Source organism: Microcaecilia unicolor, chromosome 6 (assembly GCF_901765095.1).
Source record: "Microcaecilia unicolor chromosome 6, aMicUni1.1, whole genome shotgun sequence".
NCBI classification, from domain to species: Eukaryota; Metazoa; Chordata; class Amphibia; order Gymnophiona; family Siphonopidae; genus Microcaecilia; species Microcaecilia unicolor.
This window is the reverse complement of record NC_044036.1, coordinates 191,708,860-191,727,435: the sequence shown is the minus strand read 5'-3', so window position 1 is coordinate 191,727,435 and position 18,576 is coordinate 191,708,860. Positions and strand designations below refer to the sequence as shown.

At 41.9% G+C, this 18,576-nt stretch overlaps 1 protein-coding gene across 1 annotated transcript in view; it reads right to left on the bottom strand.

Moving 5' to 3' along the window:
• Positions 1-18,576, bottom strand: part of AMT (aminomethyltransferase) — a 182,600-nt gene that overhangs the window by 111,085 nt on the left and 52,939 nt on the right. Inside the window, exons 2-3 of the mRNA XM_030205537.1 lie at positions 6,078-6,245; positions 5,373-5,453 (exon numbers count right to left, since the gene is read on the bottom strand). Of these exons, the coding sequence (XP_030061397.1) occupies positions 5,373-5,453; positions 6,078-6,245 (249 nt within the window). The remainder of the gene's footprint in view (positions 1-5,372; positions 5,454-6,077; positions 6,246-18,576) is intronic.

Below are 18,576 nucleotides of genomic sequence, written 5' to 3'. Positions count from 1 at the left end.
TGCACGTGGAACACATGCAGATAAACACCTACCTGTATAAAGGTTAGACGTGAGCACTTACACCAGCCTTTGAGCTGATGTAAGTGTTCATGCATAAAAATAGGCATGTAAATGTGGATTTATGCCAATATTGATACCGGTGGCAGAAATGGTATTCAAAGCTGACGAGTCGGAGAAACTGAATTAAATCTCTATAAACCTAGAGGATGTAAAGGGGCAATTTTACAAATTGAAGAGTAGCAAATCTCCTAGACTGGATGGTATTCATCCCAGAGTACTGACAGAATTGTAAAATGAACTGGCGGAACTATTGTTAGTAATATGTAAATTATCTTTAAAATCAAGTGTGGTACCGGAAGATTGGCGGGTAGCCCATATAACGCCGATATTTTAAAAAGGTTCCAGAGGGGATCCAGGGTGAGCCCGACATCGGTGCCGGGCAAAATGGTAGAGACTATTATAAAGAACAAAATTACACAGCATATTCAAATGCATGGATTAATGAGGCAGAGCCAACATGGATTTAGTGAATGGAAATTTTGCCTCACCAATCTATTACATTTCTTTGAAAAGGGTGAACAAACATGTGGTTGATATTGATACTGTGTATCTGGATTTTCAAAAGGCGTTTGACAAAGTACCTCATGAAAGACTCCAGAGGAAATTGGAGAGTCATGGGATACGAGGTAGTGTTCTATTGTGGATTAAAAACTGGTTAAAAGATAGAAAACAGAGAGTAGGGTTAAATGGTCAGTATTCTCAATGGAGAAAGGTAGTTAGTGGGGTGCCCCAGGGGTCTGTGCTGGGACGGCTGCTTTTTAACATATTTATAAATGACCTAGAGATGGGAGTAACTAGTGAGGTAATTAAATTTGCTGATGACACAAAGTTATTCAAAGTTGTTAAATTGCAGGAGGATTGTGAAAAATTACAAGAGAACCTTACGAGACTGGGAGACTGGGCGTCTAAATGGCAGATGACGTTTAATGTGAGCAAGTGCAAAGTGATGCATGTGGGAAAGAGGAACCCGAATTATAGCTACGTCATGCAAGGTTCCACATTAGGAGTCACGGACAAAGAAAGGGATCTAGGTGTCGTCGTTGATGATACGTTGAAACCTTTGGCTCAGTGTGCTGCTGCGGCTAAGAAAGCAAATAGAATGTTAGGTATTATTAGGAAAGGAATGGAAAACAAAAATGAGGATGTTATAATGCCTTTGTATCGCTCCTTGGTGCGACCGCACCTCGAATATTGTGTTCAATTCTGGTTGCCGCATGTCAAAAAAGATACAGTGGAATTAGAAAAGGTGCAGAGAAGGGCGACAAAAATGATAAAGGGGATGGGACGACTTCCCTATGAGGAAAGGCTAAAGCGGCTAGGGCTCTTCAGCTTGGAGAAAAGGCGGCTGAAGGGAGATATGATAGAGGTCTATAAAATAATAAGTGGAGTTGAATGGGTAGATGTGAAGCGTCTGTTCACGCTTTCCAAAAATACTAGGACTAGGGGGCATGCGATGAAGCTACAATGTAGTAAATTTAAAAAGAATCAGAGAAAACATTTCTTCACTCAACGTGTAATTAAACTCTGGAATACGTTGCCAGAGAATGTGGTAAAGGCGATTAGCTTAGTGGAGTTTTAAAAAGGTTTGGACGGCTTCCTAAAGGAAAAGTCCATAGATCATTATTAAACGGACTTGGGGAAAATCCACTATTTCTGGGATAAGTAGTATTAAATGTTTTGTACTTTTTTGGGATCTTGCTAGGTACTTGTGACCTGGATTGGCCACTGTTGGAAACAGGATGCTGGGCTTGATGGACCTTTGGTTTTTCCCAGTATGGCAATACTTATGTTTCCCCTTTTCCTTCTACTTCTCTTTACAAGGCCAGCAGCACTGGGCCCAGTCACTCGCTGCTGCCTGGAAGCTTCTGCAAATGGCAGGCCTGTTAACTACTAATGCAACACCTAGCACCATCACTCCAGCTACCCGTGCCAAAATACAGAAGTGGAGCAGGGTTCCAATGCAATCCAAGAAATCCTCAGCTTCTTCTGGTTCAACTGCACCTCCATGACTTCACTCTCTATTTGAGCCGAGGACGTTGACTATTTCCTGCAAGTTAGGAAGTGAAGAGACAATGGGTTGTTGGCTATTTTGTATGTGAGTCTTATTTTTCAAGAGTGGTGTGGATGATGTACGGATGTGTTAGTGCAAGGGTAGGCAACTCCGGTCTTCAAGAGCTGCAGGCAGGTCAGGTTTTCAGGATATCCACCATGAATATGCAAGAGATAGATTTGCATACCATGGAGGCAGTGTATGCAAATCAAGTTCATGCATATTCATTGTGGATATCCTGAAAACCTGACCTGCCTGCGGCTCTCGAGGACCGGAGTTGCCTACCCCTGTGTTAGTGGATAACTGTGTTAGACTTTGGGTAACATACCAGCTTATAATTGAAAAAGAAAAACGCCTATATTGCGACCCAAATCGGGAGATAGATGTTTATCTCACAAAAACGAATACAGCGGTATAATCGAAAGCCGAATTTGGACGTTTTCAACTGCACTCCGTCGCGGATGCGGACAAAGTTGATGGGGGCGTGTCGAAGGCGTGGTGAAGGCGGAACTGGGGCGTGGGTATCGGGCGATCAGAGATGGGCGCCTTTCGCCGATAATGGAAGAAAAATATGCGTTTTAGCGAGAATTTAGGGCACTTTTCCTGGACCCTGTTTTTCCACGAATAAGGCCCCAAAAAGTGCCCTAAATGACCAGATGACCACTGGAGGGAATCGGGGATGACCTCCCCTGACTCCCCCAGTGGTCACAAACCCCCTCCCACCACAAAATATATACTTGGAGTGGCTGAAGAGGCCATTCCTCCATTTTCTCAGATTTATTATTTGCCTACAAAATCACAACAAGATCAAGATAATCAAGAACTGAATGTTTCAGCTCTATTACAATCATCAGATAATGACTCGGTAATACCACCAACATTAATTGCTACTGTAGCTTTAGCTCCAGACAAAAACTGGTTAATGACATTATTCTTTAAAGAAAAAACATTTCTGGGGCAGAGAACTCAAATATTTCCTGATGTTTCCAAAGATACTCCGAGGAAACGCCAACAATTTTTTCTTATGAAACCGGGGGTTCTTCAGTTAGGGACTACGTTTTTTTTTTTTTAACAATTTTCCTGTAAGTGTGTTGTTAAGTATCAGTTGATAAAATGTCTTTTTTGAACCTACCCAACTAACAGCTTTCTTAACAGCTAGGAAAAAATAGAGGGGGGGGGGGTTAACATTGCTTCTCTTGATAAAGTTAAATGTAAGAACCACTAGGGTACTCATGTAAAGCAAATTCCTTTAAGTAATTTATAATTAAAAATTATATTTCCATTGTGTAACATCTTGAGTCCCAGAATAGTGGACTTGAGTAATATGGCAGAAGATTTGCCTATTTTGTTGTGCCAGTATTTTTACTTTTCTGTACAAGTATTATACTTGATTGTAATTAAACATTTTCATACATTTAAAAAAAAAAGCTTTTCTGTTTTGTAAAGCTGGTTTATCTACCATTTAGTGTATTATATTGTATTATATTTGTTTGTTTTAATTATTTGTAGCTCCTAGATAGACTGGTCTAGCTCGTTTATTGTAATCTGTCCTAGAACTGAATAGGTATAGGCGGAATACAAGAACTGCCTGGAGAGGCCACTGTTGGAAACGGGGTGCTGGGCTTGATGGACCTTTGGTCTTTCCCAGTATGGCAATACTTATGTACTTATGTAACTAGCATATCTCCCTTTCCTGTCAGCTGACCCTACTGCTGTGCTGCTGCTGCGGCCTCCTCCTTCCTGCCTGAGAATTGAGAACAATAACAGAAAGGAAACATGGGCCTTATTCAGCCTGTGAGTACATAGTGTCTGTCACATCTTACCTCCTCTGATGGAGATTTCCTGATACAGACTTTCCTCCTGCACACTCACAGGCTGAACAAGGCTTTCTGTTATTACCTCTGGTGCTGCCGAACATCCTGGGCAGAGTTGGAGGCCACAACAGTGCAACAGTAGGGTCAGCTGTTAGGTAGGGAAGGGAGAGAGATGCTGCTGAACTTTGGGGGGAAATCCCTTGACCCTGTGTCTTCCCCTCTGCTGCATCCCACACCTCCTCTGATGTCAATTCCTGTGGGTGGGACATGGCAGAGGAAAGACCCGGGACAGGCCAGAAGTAGCCTATCTTTATGTTGCTCCTACCAACAAGTTTCCAGGACCGGGGGGTGGGGGTTAGGAAGAGTGATGTTAGAGAGGGAGAGCGACCATACTGGGGGCGGGGAGAGAGGAGAGATACTAGATCAACAGAGAGGGAGCTTGAACCAGGTGATGTCGGAGGCTGGAGAATTTGCAACCCTTTAGCACTTTGGCCCTAAGCCATTGCCTCACCTGGTTCAATGGTTAAGCCAGCCCTGCCTGGTACTGAGAGGGTTTATGTTGCTGTTACTGAGATGACACTAGAACTGGACATTATTTTATACTACTACTAATCATTTCTATAGCACTACTAGACATATGCAGCACTGTACACATTATATACAGGTACTTTCTTTCCCTAGAGGACTCACAGTAAATATTTTTTGTATCTGGGGCAATGGAGGGTTAAGTGACTTGCCCAAAGTCACAAGGACCTGCAGTGGGAATCAAACCCAGGCTGCCAGGATCAAAGCCCACTGAACTAATCATTAGGCTAGTCCTCTACTCCTGGTAAGATTGATGAGGAAATGCCCTAGCTCTGTTCTATACCCACTATTCGGTTGAGTGGACAAGAGTTTATATGGTTGTAATAGACTGGACTTAATGTATGTGTGAGAAGTCCTAAAATGCAACTTTTATTAAGGCAAAATGTGTGCTTATATACCTTTATAAAACAGGCTCCCAGATCCAGCCCCAATAGCACACAACACTGACACAGAAATTTACACCTGCTCTGAAGAAATATGTAAATTTATACATGTACAGATATTTTCAAATATGTGCTTAGATCACAACTCTGACCGAACTATGTCCTTAGGAATGCCTACACGCAGATTGCATAAAAGCAGGTGCATACTTTCCTGCTTAAACCACTGATGCTCCTTGTGACCTGGGCAAGTCAGTTTTCTCTCCACTGCCTCAGGTACAAAATCGACTGCAAACCCATTGAAAGCAAATTGTGTATCTGAGTGGATCTCAACTTGAGCTTGGATTTGGAAAAAGCAAGTAACAAATCTAAAATCCCCAGATTGTGCACATCGATAGCTCAAATTAACTATCCATGCACAAGGATATCTTCAGTAAACGTGAAGGAAAGAAAGCAGGAACAGCTGCACTCTTGTGGGATCACCTGGTTCTCCTTCAGTTCAGCAATGTCTCCCACTACTAGGCTCTCCAGAAACTTCACACGGTCTCTGCCCAGAACTTTAGTCTGAAAGAGATAGACAACTCTTTACTGCTGATTTTTGGTTTCTACTGTGTTTATAATATAGCTGTCTTCCTTGATTCCACTTGATGCAGTCTCAGTGTGACTGCTGGTTATAGGAACACTGAACACTTCTACTGGTACAGAGTTTCCAGGTTACTCCAGTTCCAAGAGTAAGATTTTAGACTAGTTCTGGATTTCAGGCAACCCTACCTTGTTGATGCATTAAATGATCTACAGCAAAGATGGGTAGAATCTGGAGCTACAAATACCACACAGTTTTAGGCTGCAAGTTCAAAATCACGATTGGCCAAGAAGTCTTACTCTTGGAACTGGGTAATTTAGCAGCTCTGTTCTGTGACTGGCACATATAGGACCCAGTATGAACAACTGAATATTATTGACAGAGAAGCTCAGATATAGCAAAGGAAAATCTACCTGTCTAAGGAATTGCCATTAAGAATTAGTTGTGCTGCTTTCTACAGTATGTGTTTGGAAGTCAGCGTGTTATACTCTATTTCCCTGTTCGTCTTTGGACCTACATAGAGGCTTCTTTCTGTTTTTCTGTGGTTTTTGGAAACTTGCAGAGCAACACTTGCATGGAGCTCATCAGGAAGACCACACAATTACCTGGAGCATGTGTGACACATCAAAAAGGGAGCAATGTGTCCGTGTGTGCAGATGTGACTCAATATGGCCTTCTTTGTACTGAACTGGCATGCTCCAGCCAGCAAAGGTCACCATCTTTCCACCAAGGCTCTGGTGAAATTCATATAGAGGCGTCCTCTTCTGGGCTTCCTGTAAAAACAGAGAAAAATGATGGCAAGTAAAAGGCCAAAACGGCCCATCCAATCTGCCCATCTACAGCATGTATCTACTCCTTTCCCCCTAAGTGATCCCACATGCCTGTCCCATGCTTTCTTAAATTCAGATACCATCCTTATCTCCACCAGGCAGCTATTAACATGCATCCACCATCCTTTTCATTAAAAAAAAGTATTTCCTTAGATTCCAGAATGAGAGGGCATAAGATGAAGTTAAGAGGTTATAGGCTCAGGATCAGTTTTCCTTCATTTGAAAAAAGGCTCACTTCCTGTACATTAATGCCACAGAGATATTTAAACGTCTCCCTCTCTCTCACCTTTCCATCCCATCTGTCCACTAAAAAATTTTGTAGCCACCCTCCTGTCTATATCTTTTTGAAGGTGCAGTCTCCCGATATGTCACAAAGAAACTCACATGGTTTTCAGTATTTTTTTTTGTTACATTTGTACCCCGCACTTTCCCACTCATGACATGCTCAATGCGGCATACATAGGGCAATGGAGGGTTAAGTGATTTGCCCAGAGTCACAAGGAGCTGCCTGTGTCTGAAGTGGGAATTGAACTCAGTTCCTCAGGACCAAAGTCCACCACCCTAACCACTAGGCCACTCCTCCATTCCAGTATCATCTTTATGCTGATGACTCCCAAATCTACCTCTCCACATCAGAGATTTCAGTAGGAATCTAGGCCCAAGTCTCAGCCTGCCTGTCTTACATTGCTTAAAACTTTATAGGAATAGATATTCTTTTAGATTTTAAATCTTATCAAATTACTCTTTATTAACACAATTATTAACACAATTATTCCATCATTATTTAAAATCCACACTTTTATAGTCCATTTCAGTTGTGTTCAAGCTCTTCCAAAGTTCACAACACACCCTTTTAGTGTTTTAATTTATTGTCCATAGATTCTTTGTACAAACAATTCCTTTCTTGCAGCTCTACACAGTGCTGTGTTTCACCAACGGCGTCCTCAGGAGCTGTCTATTCATCGCATAAGCACAGCGATATATCATTCTAATTCATCCACTGTGTATAAGGCAACTGCAATGGCTGTGAATATATTATTACACCATAAATCTCATATCTCTAAATTTAACATACTAATTTTTATAATTTTCAAAATACTTACAATAAGCAGATTTTACATCCGACTTCTCTTGACACTGTCTCTCAGATAGGAGATCCATTCAATGGATTCATCCCGCACACATCCAGTCAAACAGAAGCAAACAAGTGCATATGCTAGTGAATACTCTATGTCCTCTTTAAATCTTTTTTACAAGTCATTCAAAGCAGCTGTAACTAATCGGTCCATTAAGTAAATTACTGTTGCCTGGAATTAAACTACATTACATTGCTGCCTGGATGGCCCACTGCCATCTGAAACTGAACATGGCCAAGAATGAGCTATGCTCATATTAGCCCTCTCCTCAAGTCACTTCACTGGCTCCCTGTTTCCGCATACAGTTCAAACTCCTCTTAATGACTTACAAGTGCATTCACTCTTCAGCTCTTCAGTATCTCTCCACTCTTATCTCTCCCTATACTCCTCCCTGGGACTTTGTTCATCAGGTAAATCTTTATCATCTGTATCCTTCACCTACACTACCAACGCCAGACTCTGTTCTTTTTATCTTGCTGTACCGTATGCTTGGAATAGACTTCCTAACTCAATCCTTCAAGATCCATCTCTGGCCATATTCAAATCTAGGCTAAAAGCCCTCCTTTCTGAGGCAGCTTTTACTCCTATTCACGTGTACAGTACCCATGTCTGTTTTAATTATTCCCACCATACTTAATTTCCTAATCTTTTATTTGTCCTGTTCTCTTCATTAGAGTGTAAGCTCTGTCAAACAGGAACTGTCTTATATGTGTTTAGTGTACAGCGCTACTTACTACTACTACTACTACTTAGCATTTCTATAGCGCTGCCAGGGTTACGCAGCGCTGTACAATTTTAGCATGGGGAAGGACAGTCCCTGCTCAAGAGAGCTTACAATCTAAAGGTTACAAACTATGTAGCCAGTGTAGGTGACTTACAACTTATGTAGTCAATGTAGGTAGCTTACAATCTAAAGGTTATAAGCTATGTAGGGAAGGTGGTTAGGCGCCAAAAGCAAGGGAGAAGAGATGGGCTTTGAGTAAGGACTTGAAGATGGGCAGGGAGGGTGCATGGCGTATGGGCTCGGGAAGTCTGTTCCAGGCATAAGGTGATGCGAGGCAGAAGGGGCGGAGTCTGGAGTTAGCGGTGGTAGAGAAGGGTACAGATAGTAGTGATTTGTCCTGAGAGCGGAGGTTACGGGTAGGAACGTACGGGGAGAGGAGGGTAGAGAGGTAAAGGGGGGCTGCAGATTGAGTGCACTTGAAGGTCAATAGGAGAAGCTTGAACTGTATATGGTAGCGGATCGGGAGCCAGTGAAGCAAATTGAGGAGAGGGGTGATATGAGAGTATCGATTCACGTGGTAGATAAGACGTGCGGCGGAATTTTGGACAGATTGAAGGGGGGATAGATGGCTAAGCGGGAGGCCAGCGAAGAGAATGTTGCAATAGTCCAGACGAGAGGTAACGAGCGAGTGGACGAGGGTTCGGGTAGTCTGTTCAGAGAGGAATGGGCGAATTTTGCTAATATTAAAGAGAAAGAAGCGACAGGTCTTAGCTGTCTGCTGGATATGGGCAGAGAAGGAGAGGGAGGAGTCGAAGATGACTCCGAGATTGCGGGCTGAAGAGACGGGGAGGATGAGGGCGTTGTCAACAGAGACGGAAAGTGGGGGAAGAGGAGAAGAGGGTTTGGGTGGAAAGACAAGGAGCTCGGTCTTTGCCATGTTCAGTTTCAGATGCCGGTTGGACATCCAGGCAGCAATGTCTGAGAGGCAGGCCGAAACTTTGGCCTGGGTTTCGACTGTGATGTCGGGAGTGGAGAGATAAAGCTGGGTGTCATCAGCATAGAGATGGTACTGGAAACCATGTGATGAGATCAGCGAGCCCAGGGAAGAGGTGTAGATCGAGAAAAGAAGCGGTCCAAGGACAGATCCTTGAGGAACCCCAACAGAGAGCGGGATGGGGGTGGAAGAAGAACCATTAGAAAATACTCTGAAGGTGCATTGGGAAAGGTACGAAGACAACCAGGAGAGGACGGAGCCCTGGAACCCGAATGAGGACAGTGTGTCAAGAAGTAAATTATGATTAACGGTGTCAAAGGCGGCCGATAGGTCGAGGAGGATGAGAATGGAATAGTGACCTTTGGATTTGGCAAGGAACAGGTCATTGCAGACTTTAGAGAGTGCTGTTTCTGTCGAGTGTAGTGGGCGAAAGCCAGATTGAAGCGGATCGAGGACGGCCTGAGAGGAGAGGAAATCAAGGCAGCGGCTGTGGACAGCACGTTCAAGTAATTTGGAGAGGAAGGGTAGAAGAGAGATGGGGCGGTAGCTGGATGGACAGGTGGGGTCAAGTGAAGGTTTTTTGAGAATTGGTGTGACTACAGCATGCTTGAAGGTGTCAGGGACAGTAGCAGTGGAGAGAGAGAGGTTGATGATGTGACAGATTGAGGGGATAACTGTAGGAGAGATGTTGTTAAGCAGATTGGTGGGAATGGGATCAGAGGAACAGGTGGTACACTTAGAGGAAGAAAGTAGGCGAGCAATGTCCTCTTCGGTGATCTCAGGGAAGGAGGAGAAGGAGGCCAGGTTGGGTTGGTTGAGGGAGTGGGTTAAGAAGTCACAGGGAGGAGAAGGCTTGGAAGTGAATTCTAGTAGCGCTATAGAAATGATAAGTATTAGTAGTAAACTGTGAGATTACAAGAGGTTGAATATGAGGCAATATAGTATAGTAAAAGCCAGCCCAAAACTGAAATCATTGTGTTTTTTAAAGGCATTATCAAAATGCCTTCCCACACATCTTGAAGTTTCTGAATATATTCCCTCTAATTATGAAGCACTTTTATCCTGCTCTGAGGTGTTGGTATAAGGCTTAATTCTGGTGTTGGCTCTGTAAGGTCAACCAAACCTCTCTTCTCATTCTCACTGTTGAAACCACGAGAGAGGGCAGACAGCAATTAATTTTTAAACAAATCAAAGTATCTGGTAACCAAAACCAAAAAATATAAAGTCTAAACTTTTTTTTTTTTTTACACAGTATATTTCTACTAAAAGCAAAAGCATACATGAAAATCAGTAGGGGCTAAAATTACTTATTCAAGGGTAGGTGGGGATGAACAAAATGAATCACTCAGATTTAAAACATATCCAAGAACTGTTCACAGCTGTTTTATAAGACTAGAAAATTTGAGGACCTTCTCATGAGAAAGCTTAATTCTTAGAAAGGGATGACAAAAGCAAAAAAAAAACAAATATACTGTCTTCTCCTTCACCACATGTTCTGATAATCTCCATCTTTCAGATTCCCATCTGTCAAGTACTCTTTTATAAAAACTGCCTGTGACAGGGTAAGCATATCCTGCACACAGTTAATGAATATGCACAAGAACATTAAAGAGAAGTTTTCAAATATGATGGCAGAGACCAGCCTATCATAGGCATTGTTCCATGAGGGGGGGGGGGGGGCAAAATGTGGGCTGTGACATCATAATATTAATTTGCATATATACATCTCATACGTATTCATTTTGGTTATCTCAAAACATAGACTGGACAGAAACCCACTATATTAGACACTGAAGATTTATTTTTCACCAAAATGAGCCAGCACCAAGGGAAGTTTGTTTATAGTGCCCCCCACTCACATCCCCATGAATTATCAAGACTAGTGCACACTATCATTCTCCCCTTCCCCTCACACACTTCCCTAGAACATCAGTACACCTCCCACTGGAAAAACAGAATAAGCTGAACTGTTACAAATCCCTAGGCAGAAAATATACCTTAGCAGAACACAACATCACACCAGCAAAGAGGCTCGGCAACCCACCACTCAACCTTCCATCTCCCTACAACATAAAAGGGGCCAGGGATCCTACCACTTCTACCCCTCCCCACACACATAAAACGCAATTCTACAACAGAGGCTTAGGAGACTGTGTGCAAATACAGATGATTTTTACAATCACTCAAAGGACCTTTCAAAAAGATTTGTTCAAAGGGGGGTGTCCTAAGAAATGTATTACACAAGGCTTCCATAAAACTAAAAACAGGACAAGGGAAGATTTATTACAGACTGACAGCAAACCTAAGAACAACCCTGAGATTGTCTGCACTTTTCGTTTTTCATCATTGAGCCATAAATTCAAACAAATCATCAAAAAGCACTGGCATACTGTGCAGACACATCCATGTTTTAGGGATATTACACCCATTTTTGCCCTTTATCGAAATCCTAATCTCAAGAATTATCTAGTACCGTCTGCTCTCCCTTCACTACAAGGACCCATTAACACCAACACCGGTCATAGACCATGCAATTCCTGTTCAGTTTGTGCGAATTCACTTAAGTACATAAGTAATGCCACACTGGGAAAAGACCAAGGGTCCATCGAGCCCAGCATCCTGTCCCCAACTGCGACCAACCCAGGCCAAGGGCACCTGGCAAGTTTCCCAAACGTACAAACATTCTATACATGTTATTCCTGGAATTATGGATTTTTCCCAAGTCCATTTAGTAGTGGTTTATGGACTTGTCCTTTAGGAAACCGTCTAACCCCTTTTTAAACTCTTGAGGTCTTCATTCACCCAACCACTGGTAAACATTATAAACTAAATTTTAACTGTGATTGCAAATCTCAGAACGTGGTGTATATAATTGTGTGCCCATGTAAAATATGTTGGAAAAACTGATCGGATGGTAAAAGTCAGGATTATTGAACATCGTAGTTGCATTAAGAGACAGATCAAAACTGCACCTCTGGCTGAACATTGGATACAGGCTGGAAACAACATTGACGACATTAAATTTTCAGTTTTTCGCACTATCAAGAGTAGTTGGCGCAGGGGCACTAGTGATATAACCCTGTTGAGAGCAGAACAGCGTATCATTTATCTACTGGAGAGTGTAGCACCTAAGGGGCTTAACAAAGATCTTGAATTGATACATTTTCTTTAAGTTCTGTCTCATAAACATTCATATGAACATAATCCATGCATGAGTAGAATTAACTTTGTCCCCTGTATTAATATTTATAGGTATTGGAAATTAGTTGTACAATTGACATGTGCTAACAATTAATTCACAAAACCCGTTGTATTGTTTCTTATTGTTTGTTTCCTTTGTCTTTTGTACCATTGGCATTTGTTTGCTGTCAGACTCCAGCAAACACCATTCGGGCCCTGCCCCCATTTTGTGCTTGCCTTGTTCAGAATCCTTTTACTCTTGTACGCTCAACTTGTTCCTGACCACATCAGGACATCCCACCCTTATCTGTCTCATGCAACTTTTTTATTTTTGTCTTGCATTTTCTCCACACATCACTGTTTTCCCATGACGTCTCACTACATCACTGCCTCTTTTTATATTTTATTTGGCGTGCTGTCGGAATACCGGTTTGTTTGTTCACTTTTCACTGCAGACCATGGACTGCACTGATGTAGGTATGTTAACTAGTAAAAAAAGTTTGTGTGTGTCTTTATAGTCTGGTCCAATTTTTGTTTTGTAGTATGATCTTTTGGAGTGACGTATAGTATATTTATACTTCCTTTGGATTTGTTTCTAAGCGTTTAATGTGTCTTCATTTTTTCTTTTATTCCATGCTCTTTCATATCTCCTAACCTGGGTTATTAGCTTTTTCAACTCTTCATTAAACCAAGGTATCAAATTGTTTCTTCATGAGGATTTTGTTCTTAGAGGTGCTATATTGTCTAGTGTATTCCTGCATCTAATGTCCCAGTCTTGGAGATAATTATTCAAGTCTGTTTGTATTGTCCATTCGTCATTGTAGAACTGTTGCCTGAATGTCGTGGGATCTATTTTCCCTCTTGAGGTATAGGTTATGCGTTCCTGGTTCTGGCGTGTGTTTTTTCTTCTCCATTGTAAGGATATGTTCAATTTATGGTGATCTGACCAAGATACTTCTTCCCATTTTGCATCTACTAGAGTTAGATTTAGATCTGATGCTAATTTGTATGTAATGAGGTCAAGAGTGTGACCTTTGGCGTGGGTTGCTTGTATATTTGGCCAGATAAGGTCACATAGTTGAAAAATCTCTTTACATTCGCTTACATAGGTTGAATTAGAATCATCTAAGTTTAAGTTTATGTCCCCTATAATAAGAACATTGGAGTTAGTTACACATGTGTTCGATATAAATTCCATAAGTAGTGGTAGGCACTCAAGCCAGTTTCCTGGTGGTCTATAAAACAGAACAACATTCAGGTGGTCGACCAAGGCTGTATGATGGATTCTTACTGAGGCTATTTCAAGATGAGGCGTTATAGACTCAGCTGTTATTGTAATGATGAATTGGGATTTATGGATTAATGCTATACCTCCTCCTCGTTTTCCTTTTCTTGTCCAATGAGTGATTTTATAACCTGGGGGACATAGGTCTAAAATTGTAGGGTCATTATTTATTTTTATTTATTTATTTTACAGTGCTTATATCCCACAATTTCCCACCTCTGGTAGGCTCAATGTGACTTACAACATTTGAATAAAAAATAGGTTACAGTAAATGGAAAGGGGTAAGTAGGGTAGAGAGGTAAGGATAAAGAAATGATCATGAAGCCAAGTTTCAATGATAAGTAAGAGGTCGCGGTTATCAGTCGTGATCCAGTCTGTTATTATATTTGTTTTATTAACAACTGATCTAGCATTAATATAGCCCAGTTGGATTGTTTGATAAGGGTCGGTCTGATTTGAAGTTAAATTAAATTTTATTAATTATTATCTTGTATTTTAGGTTTGTTTGGTCCTTTCTTTCCTTTGTATTGATTTTGTCCTCGTGTAGTGGATCTTCCATTAATCTGGTTACAGTTATTTTGGTAAGATATATTGTTGGTGGGTGTACTATTAATATTGTATAATGTAGGTATGCTCTTGGTGACAGTAAGGGGTGTGGTTAGTATGTGATGTATCAGGGATAAGGAGTAGATTATTAGAAGCAGTTTAATTGTTTCCATTTTGGTGTCAGGATTTATGTAAAGTTATTGGTAGGTGTTATGGTAGTAGGTCCTGGTTATGGTTAGATATATTATTTAAAGCAGTTTATATTCAAATGGAAGTTTCAAAGGAAGCATAGATCTTGCGGAAATATCTTACAAATAGCAGATAAACATGGGCATATAGCTTAGAGATAATAAACGTGATCATTACAGTACTAAAAAGGTATGGTATTCAGTTATAACAGATAAACGTGAGCATTACAATACTAAAAAAGGTATGATATTCAGTTATAAAATGGATCTTAGAGAAGCTTAGAGATAGCAGATAAGCATGAATATTACAGTACTACACAAAGGTATGATCTTTGGTCTTAAAATGGTTCTTAGAAAAGCCTAAAGCCTATCAAATAATAAATAAGCATGGATCTCGCATGAACGACAACTTAGGTGTCAAGGGTGTATACAGTTCAGGTGATTAACCAATGTTCAAATGTAGTCACAAAAACCATCACAGCATTAGCAAAGATTCTAAATTAATGTGGTGAGGTCTTCAGCGTATTTGTTTAAACTGTAGGTGTAAAGTGCTGCTTAAATACTGGTATTCGATCCCAGACTATACACTTGAGTCTCTGGCCTCCTTCAAAAGCTGACCGCAGACCTCCACGTGTTATGCAAATAATGTTTTTGATCTCAAAATTGCAACTACTAAGCACAATTGTCTGCAATTAAAGCAAAGAGCAGTTAGAGTAAATAAGTCAGCAATAATTCAAGTGATTCCTCTGGTAAGGTAATACGGTATTAAATAATTGGAGAGAGTAGTATTCAGGTGCAGGGAACAGAGTTTCGGCTGGTAACAGTACAGGAAACAGAATGCAGTAATCAGGTGCAGGAAACAGAGATTCCTCTGGTAAGACAATACAGTGCTGGATGCTAGGAGAAAGTAATATTTAGGAGAAGAAACAGGGATTCCTCTGGTAGTAGTGCAGGAACCAGAGTGCAGGAGAACAGGTACAGGAGCAAAGATTTCTCTGGTGGGCCAATACAATGCTGGATGTTGGATTTTGGGAGAGAGCAATATTCAGGTGCATGAAACTGATATTCCTCTAGCAGTAGAGATCTATCGGTGTTTGATGAGGTGGTTTGAAGGGATTATTCTTGAATCCCGTTTCCAGCTGAAGGGACAATCCAGTGCTGAGAATATTTGTTGAGGGCACCCAGTTTTCCTGCGCGCCGGATTCAAGTTGGGAGCCCTTGTTATGGCGGTCGATGTGTGTGGTTAGACAAGCAGTGGTCCCATATGTTTCTCTTGTTTGTTATTCTGGCTTATCGGGTCGCTGGAGCACTGTATTCCTGTATCTTAATTAGCGGCCCTTTATACGATGGCATGTGTTGGTCGGCTGATCTTATGTTAATTAGACCTTCTGCAAAGGCTACAACAGCTGATTCACTGGGCAGTCTGCTGTCAGCTCAGTTGGGACCTCAGGTTATTATTGGGCTAAGACCGCTCACACTTCCGTTTTCAGGCAAGGTTGTCCGCCTGGTCACGGTGGGATTTCAGGTCCAGACAGGAGGTGTCTGGGTGCAGTGAAGAGTCAAGCTGTTCAGGCAGCGTTACAGCCTCGAGGCTGGGGGGACCCTTGGGTGGCCTCTGATTTTGATTTGCTCCGGGGGGCCCGCTCGTACACAGCTGCAACTGCAGTCTTCTAGTATAAGTCCGATGGTCGGATAATCCCGTATCTGCCGATTTTTAGTAGGGTCTCAAGGCGGTAATGGCTCCAGTCAGGCAAAGTCGAGGTATGGTGGAAGTTAGGGTCGGTCGGGCAACGTTTCATCCACGAGGTCGACGGGAACCTCGGGGACTTCAGGCGGCCTCTGGCATCAATTTGCTTCCGGAGGTCCGTTAGTACCTTGATGATGTCTTAATCCCAGCAGACTTCAAGTTTGGGACTAACGTTCTAATGGCTCGTTCTGGCCCGTTCCGGACGATTTCAACAAGGTCTCTGGAGCGGTGGTAACTTCGTGACCGCTTAGTCAGTCGCCATCTGTGGTTAGCTTAGTGGGGTTTTAGAAAAGGTTTGGATAGCTTCCTAAAAGAAAAATCCATAAGTCATTATTAAAATGGACGGGGAAAATCCACTGTTTATTTCCAGGATAAGCAGCATAAAATGGATTGTACTTTTTTGGGATCTTGCCAGGTACTTGTGACCTGGATTGGCCACTGTTGGTGACACTGCTGGGTTTGATGGACCTTCGGTCCAAATACCAACATAACTACATAACACTTAGTCTAAACCTTAACACTATTCATATGGGTTTTTAAAATCATAATACTATTATCGTTTTTTAAGCAGGTCAGCCATTAAGCATTCTTTTTTATAATCATTTTAGGCTGTTTTGGACACACTATTGCTAATAAGGGAAAGGCTTGTTTAAATTCCTCTTTAGGTATGTGTCCTTTTTGGTGCTGTCTGCTCTTCTGTATTTGGAATGGCTCTGTATAATCATTATCATGACAATATCTTCATTTAATAAAAAGTTATGGAGATGGACGCACTACTTTTCATTTAACCTTCATAGATTCTTTCTCCAAAACCAATGCTCTTCCTTAGCGTCCCTCCGGAACGGACCAGGATTGGACTGATGGGTTGTGTACGCCTACCAGCAGATGGAGACTGAGAAAATTCTAAGACTAGAGAGCCAATGAGAGCCCTGGCCATATGACCCTAGCCTCAGTATTTTCTCAGTTTCCAGCAGGCAGGAGGTGAGCCCATTAGTCTCTCTCTCTCTTTTTCTCTTTAAGATATTAGAGATATTTATAATAGTTCTTCTGTGCCTGGAAGCTCAATTACTACTACTACTACTACTACTCAACATTTCTAAAGCGCTACCAGACTTACGCAACGCTGTAGAGGCCTGACAGGGTTTCTTTTCTTTTTTTGACAGCCTCTGGGGTGTTAAACTCGGGTGTCCCGAGTCCCTCCCCCTTCCTCCCCATCTCCCTTGCTTAGTTGGGAAGGGCTACCCTTTCTCTGGAAAGGTGTACTGCCTTTGGGAGAGGCAGCCATTATTACTTTTAAAAGTAATATAGGAAATAAAGAGCATTAAACAGAACTGCCTTTTTTCTTTCCCCACAGTTTTAACGAGCTCTTGTGGACTGCAAGAATAGAAGTAAATAATTATTTCAGTGCCCGTAGTTTCAGTGAGCGGTTTTCATATTTGATCTGTTTCCTCGCGTTTTGGCAGCAGGGGTAGTTAAAAAAAAAAAAAGGCGTGAAGCATTGTTTTTTTCAGGGCAGAGGGAGCTCCGCTATGGCGGCTAGACTTACCCATTGGTTTTTTTCTTAGCGCCGGAGCGTCACTGCCCTAAGCTTCTGTTACTCGTTTTTGCACTTTTGGGGGTGTTGCTTCCCTTAATTTTGAATTTCATTTCTATGGATTTCTTTTTTTGTTGGAGTCCCGTTTTGCTGCTTAGTCAGCAAATTCTTTTAGGCGGTAAACTTTGTGGGCAGCAGCCATTACAATTTTCTTTCAGTGCCTTGCTTGCCTTAGCAGGCGTCGGGTGAGCTCCGCTCTTCACACTGTTTTGTAAAAAAAAAAAAAAACCCAGAGCGCACATTCTAGCAGGTCCTTCCTGAGTCTCCCTGCAATTTCTCTATTACCTGCATCTCAGGTTTTTTGTACCGGAGCAGTAGCAAACTGGGTTTTGTATTTCCGAGTTCAAGGCAACACTTGGTGGTAGTCATTCTATCTTGCAGTTTTGCTATTTCTTGCGTTCTGGTTCGTGCATGACCAGGCTTGCCCAGACTGGTGTCAGAAGTGGCGATTTGCTTCTTCTTGTCTCCGGGAGAGCTAGCTTTCTGCTGTTTCCTGCATTCTGCTTCATGCATGGCCAGACTAGTGTCAGTAGTGCTTATTTGCTTCTTGTTGCCTCCAGGAGAGCTAGCTTTTCTAGTTACCATTCACATTTTATTTTAGCATTCTGGATGAGTTCTGAATCTCATTGGGACATTTGAATTAAATTTTCAATGCCCTCATTAACGTGTTTTTCTCCTGCAGACATGCCGGTTTGCTGGCTTTCTCCGGTGCACATTCCACTGTAGTCTTTCATAGTACTGAGTGATCTTGCATCCTTTCTGCATTACAATACCTTCTGCAGGTTCTTTAATCTGATTATCCTTTGTCTGTAAGGATGTGACTTCATTTTTGGCTGGATCACATCTCAGGGACAGAACGATTGTTTTTTTCTTTAAACCT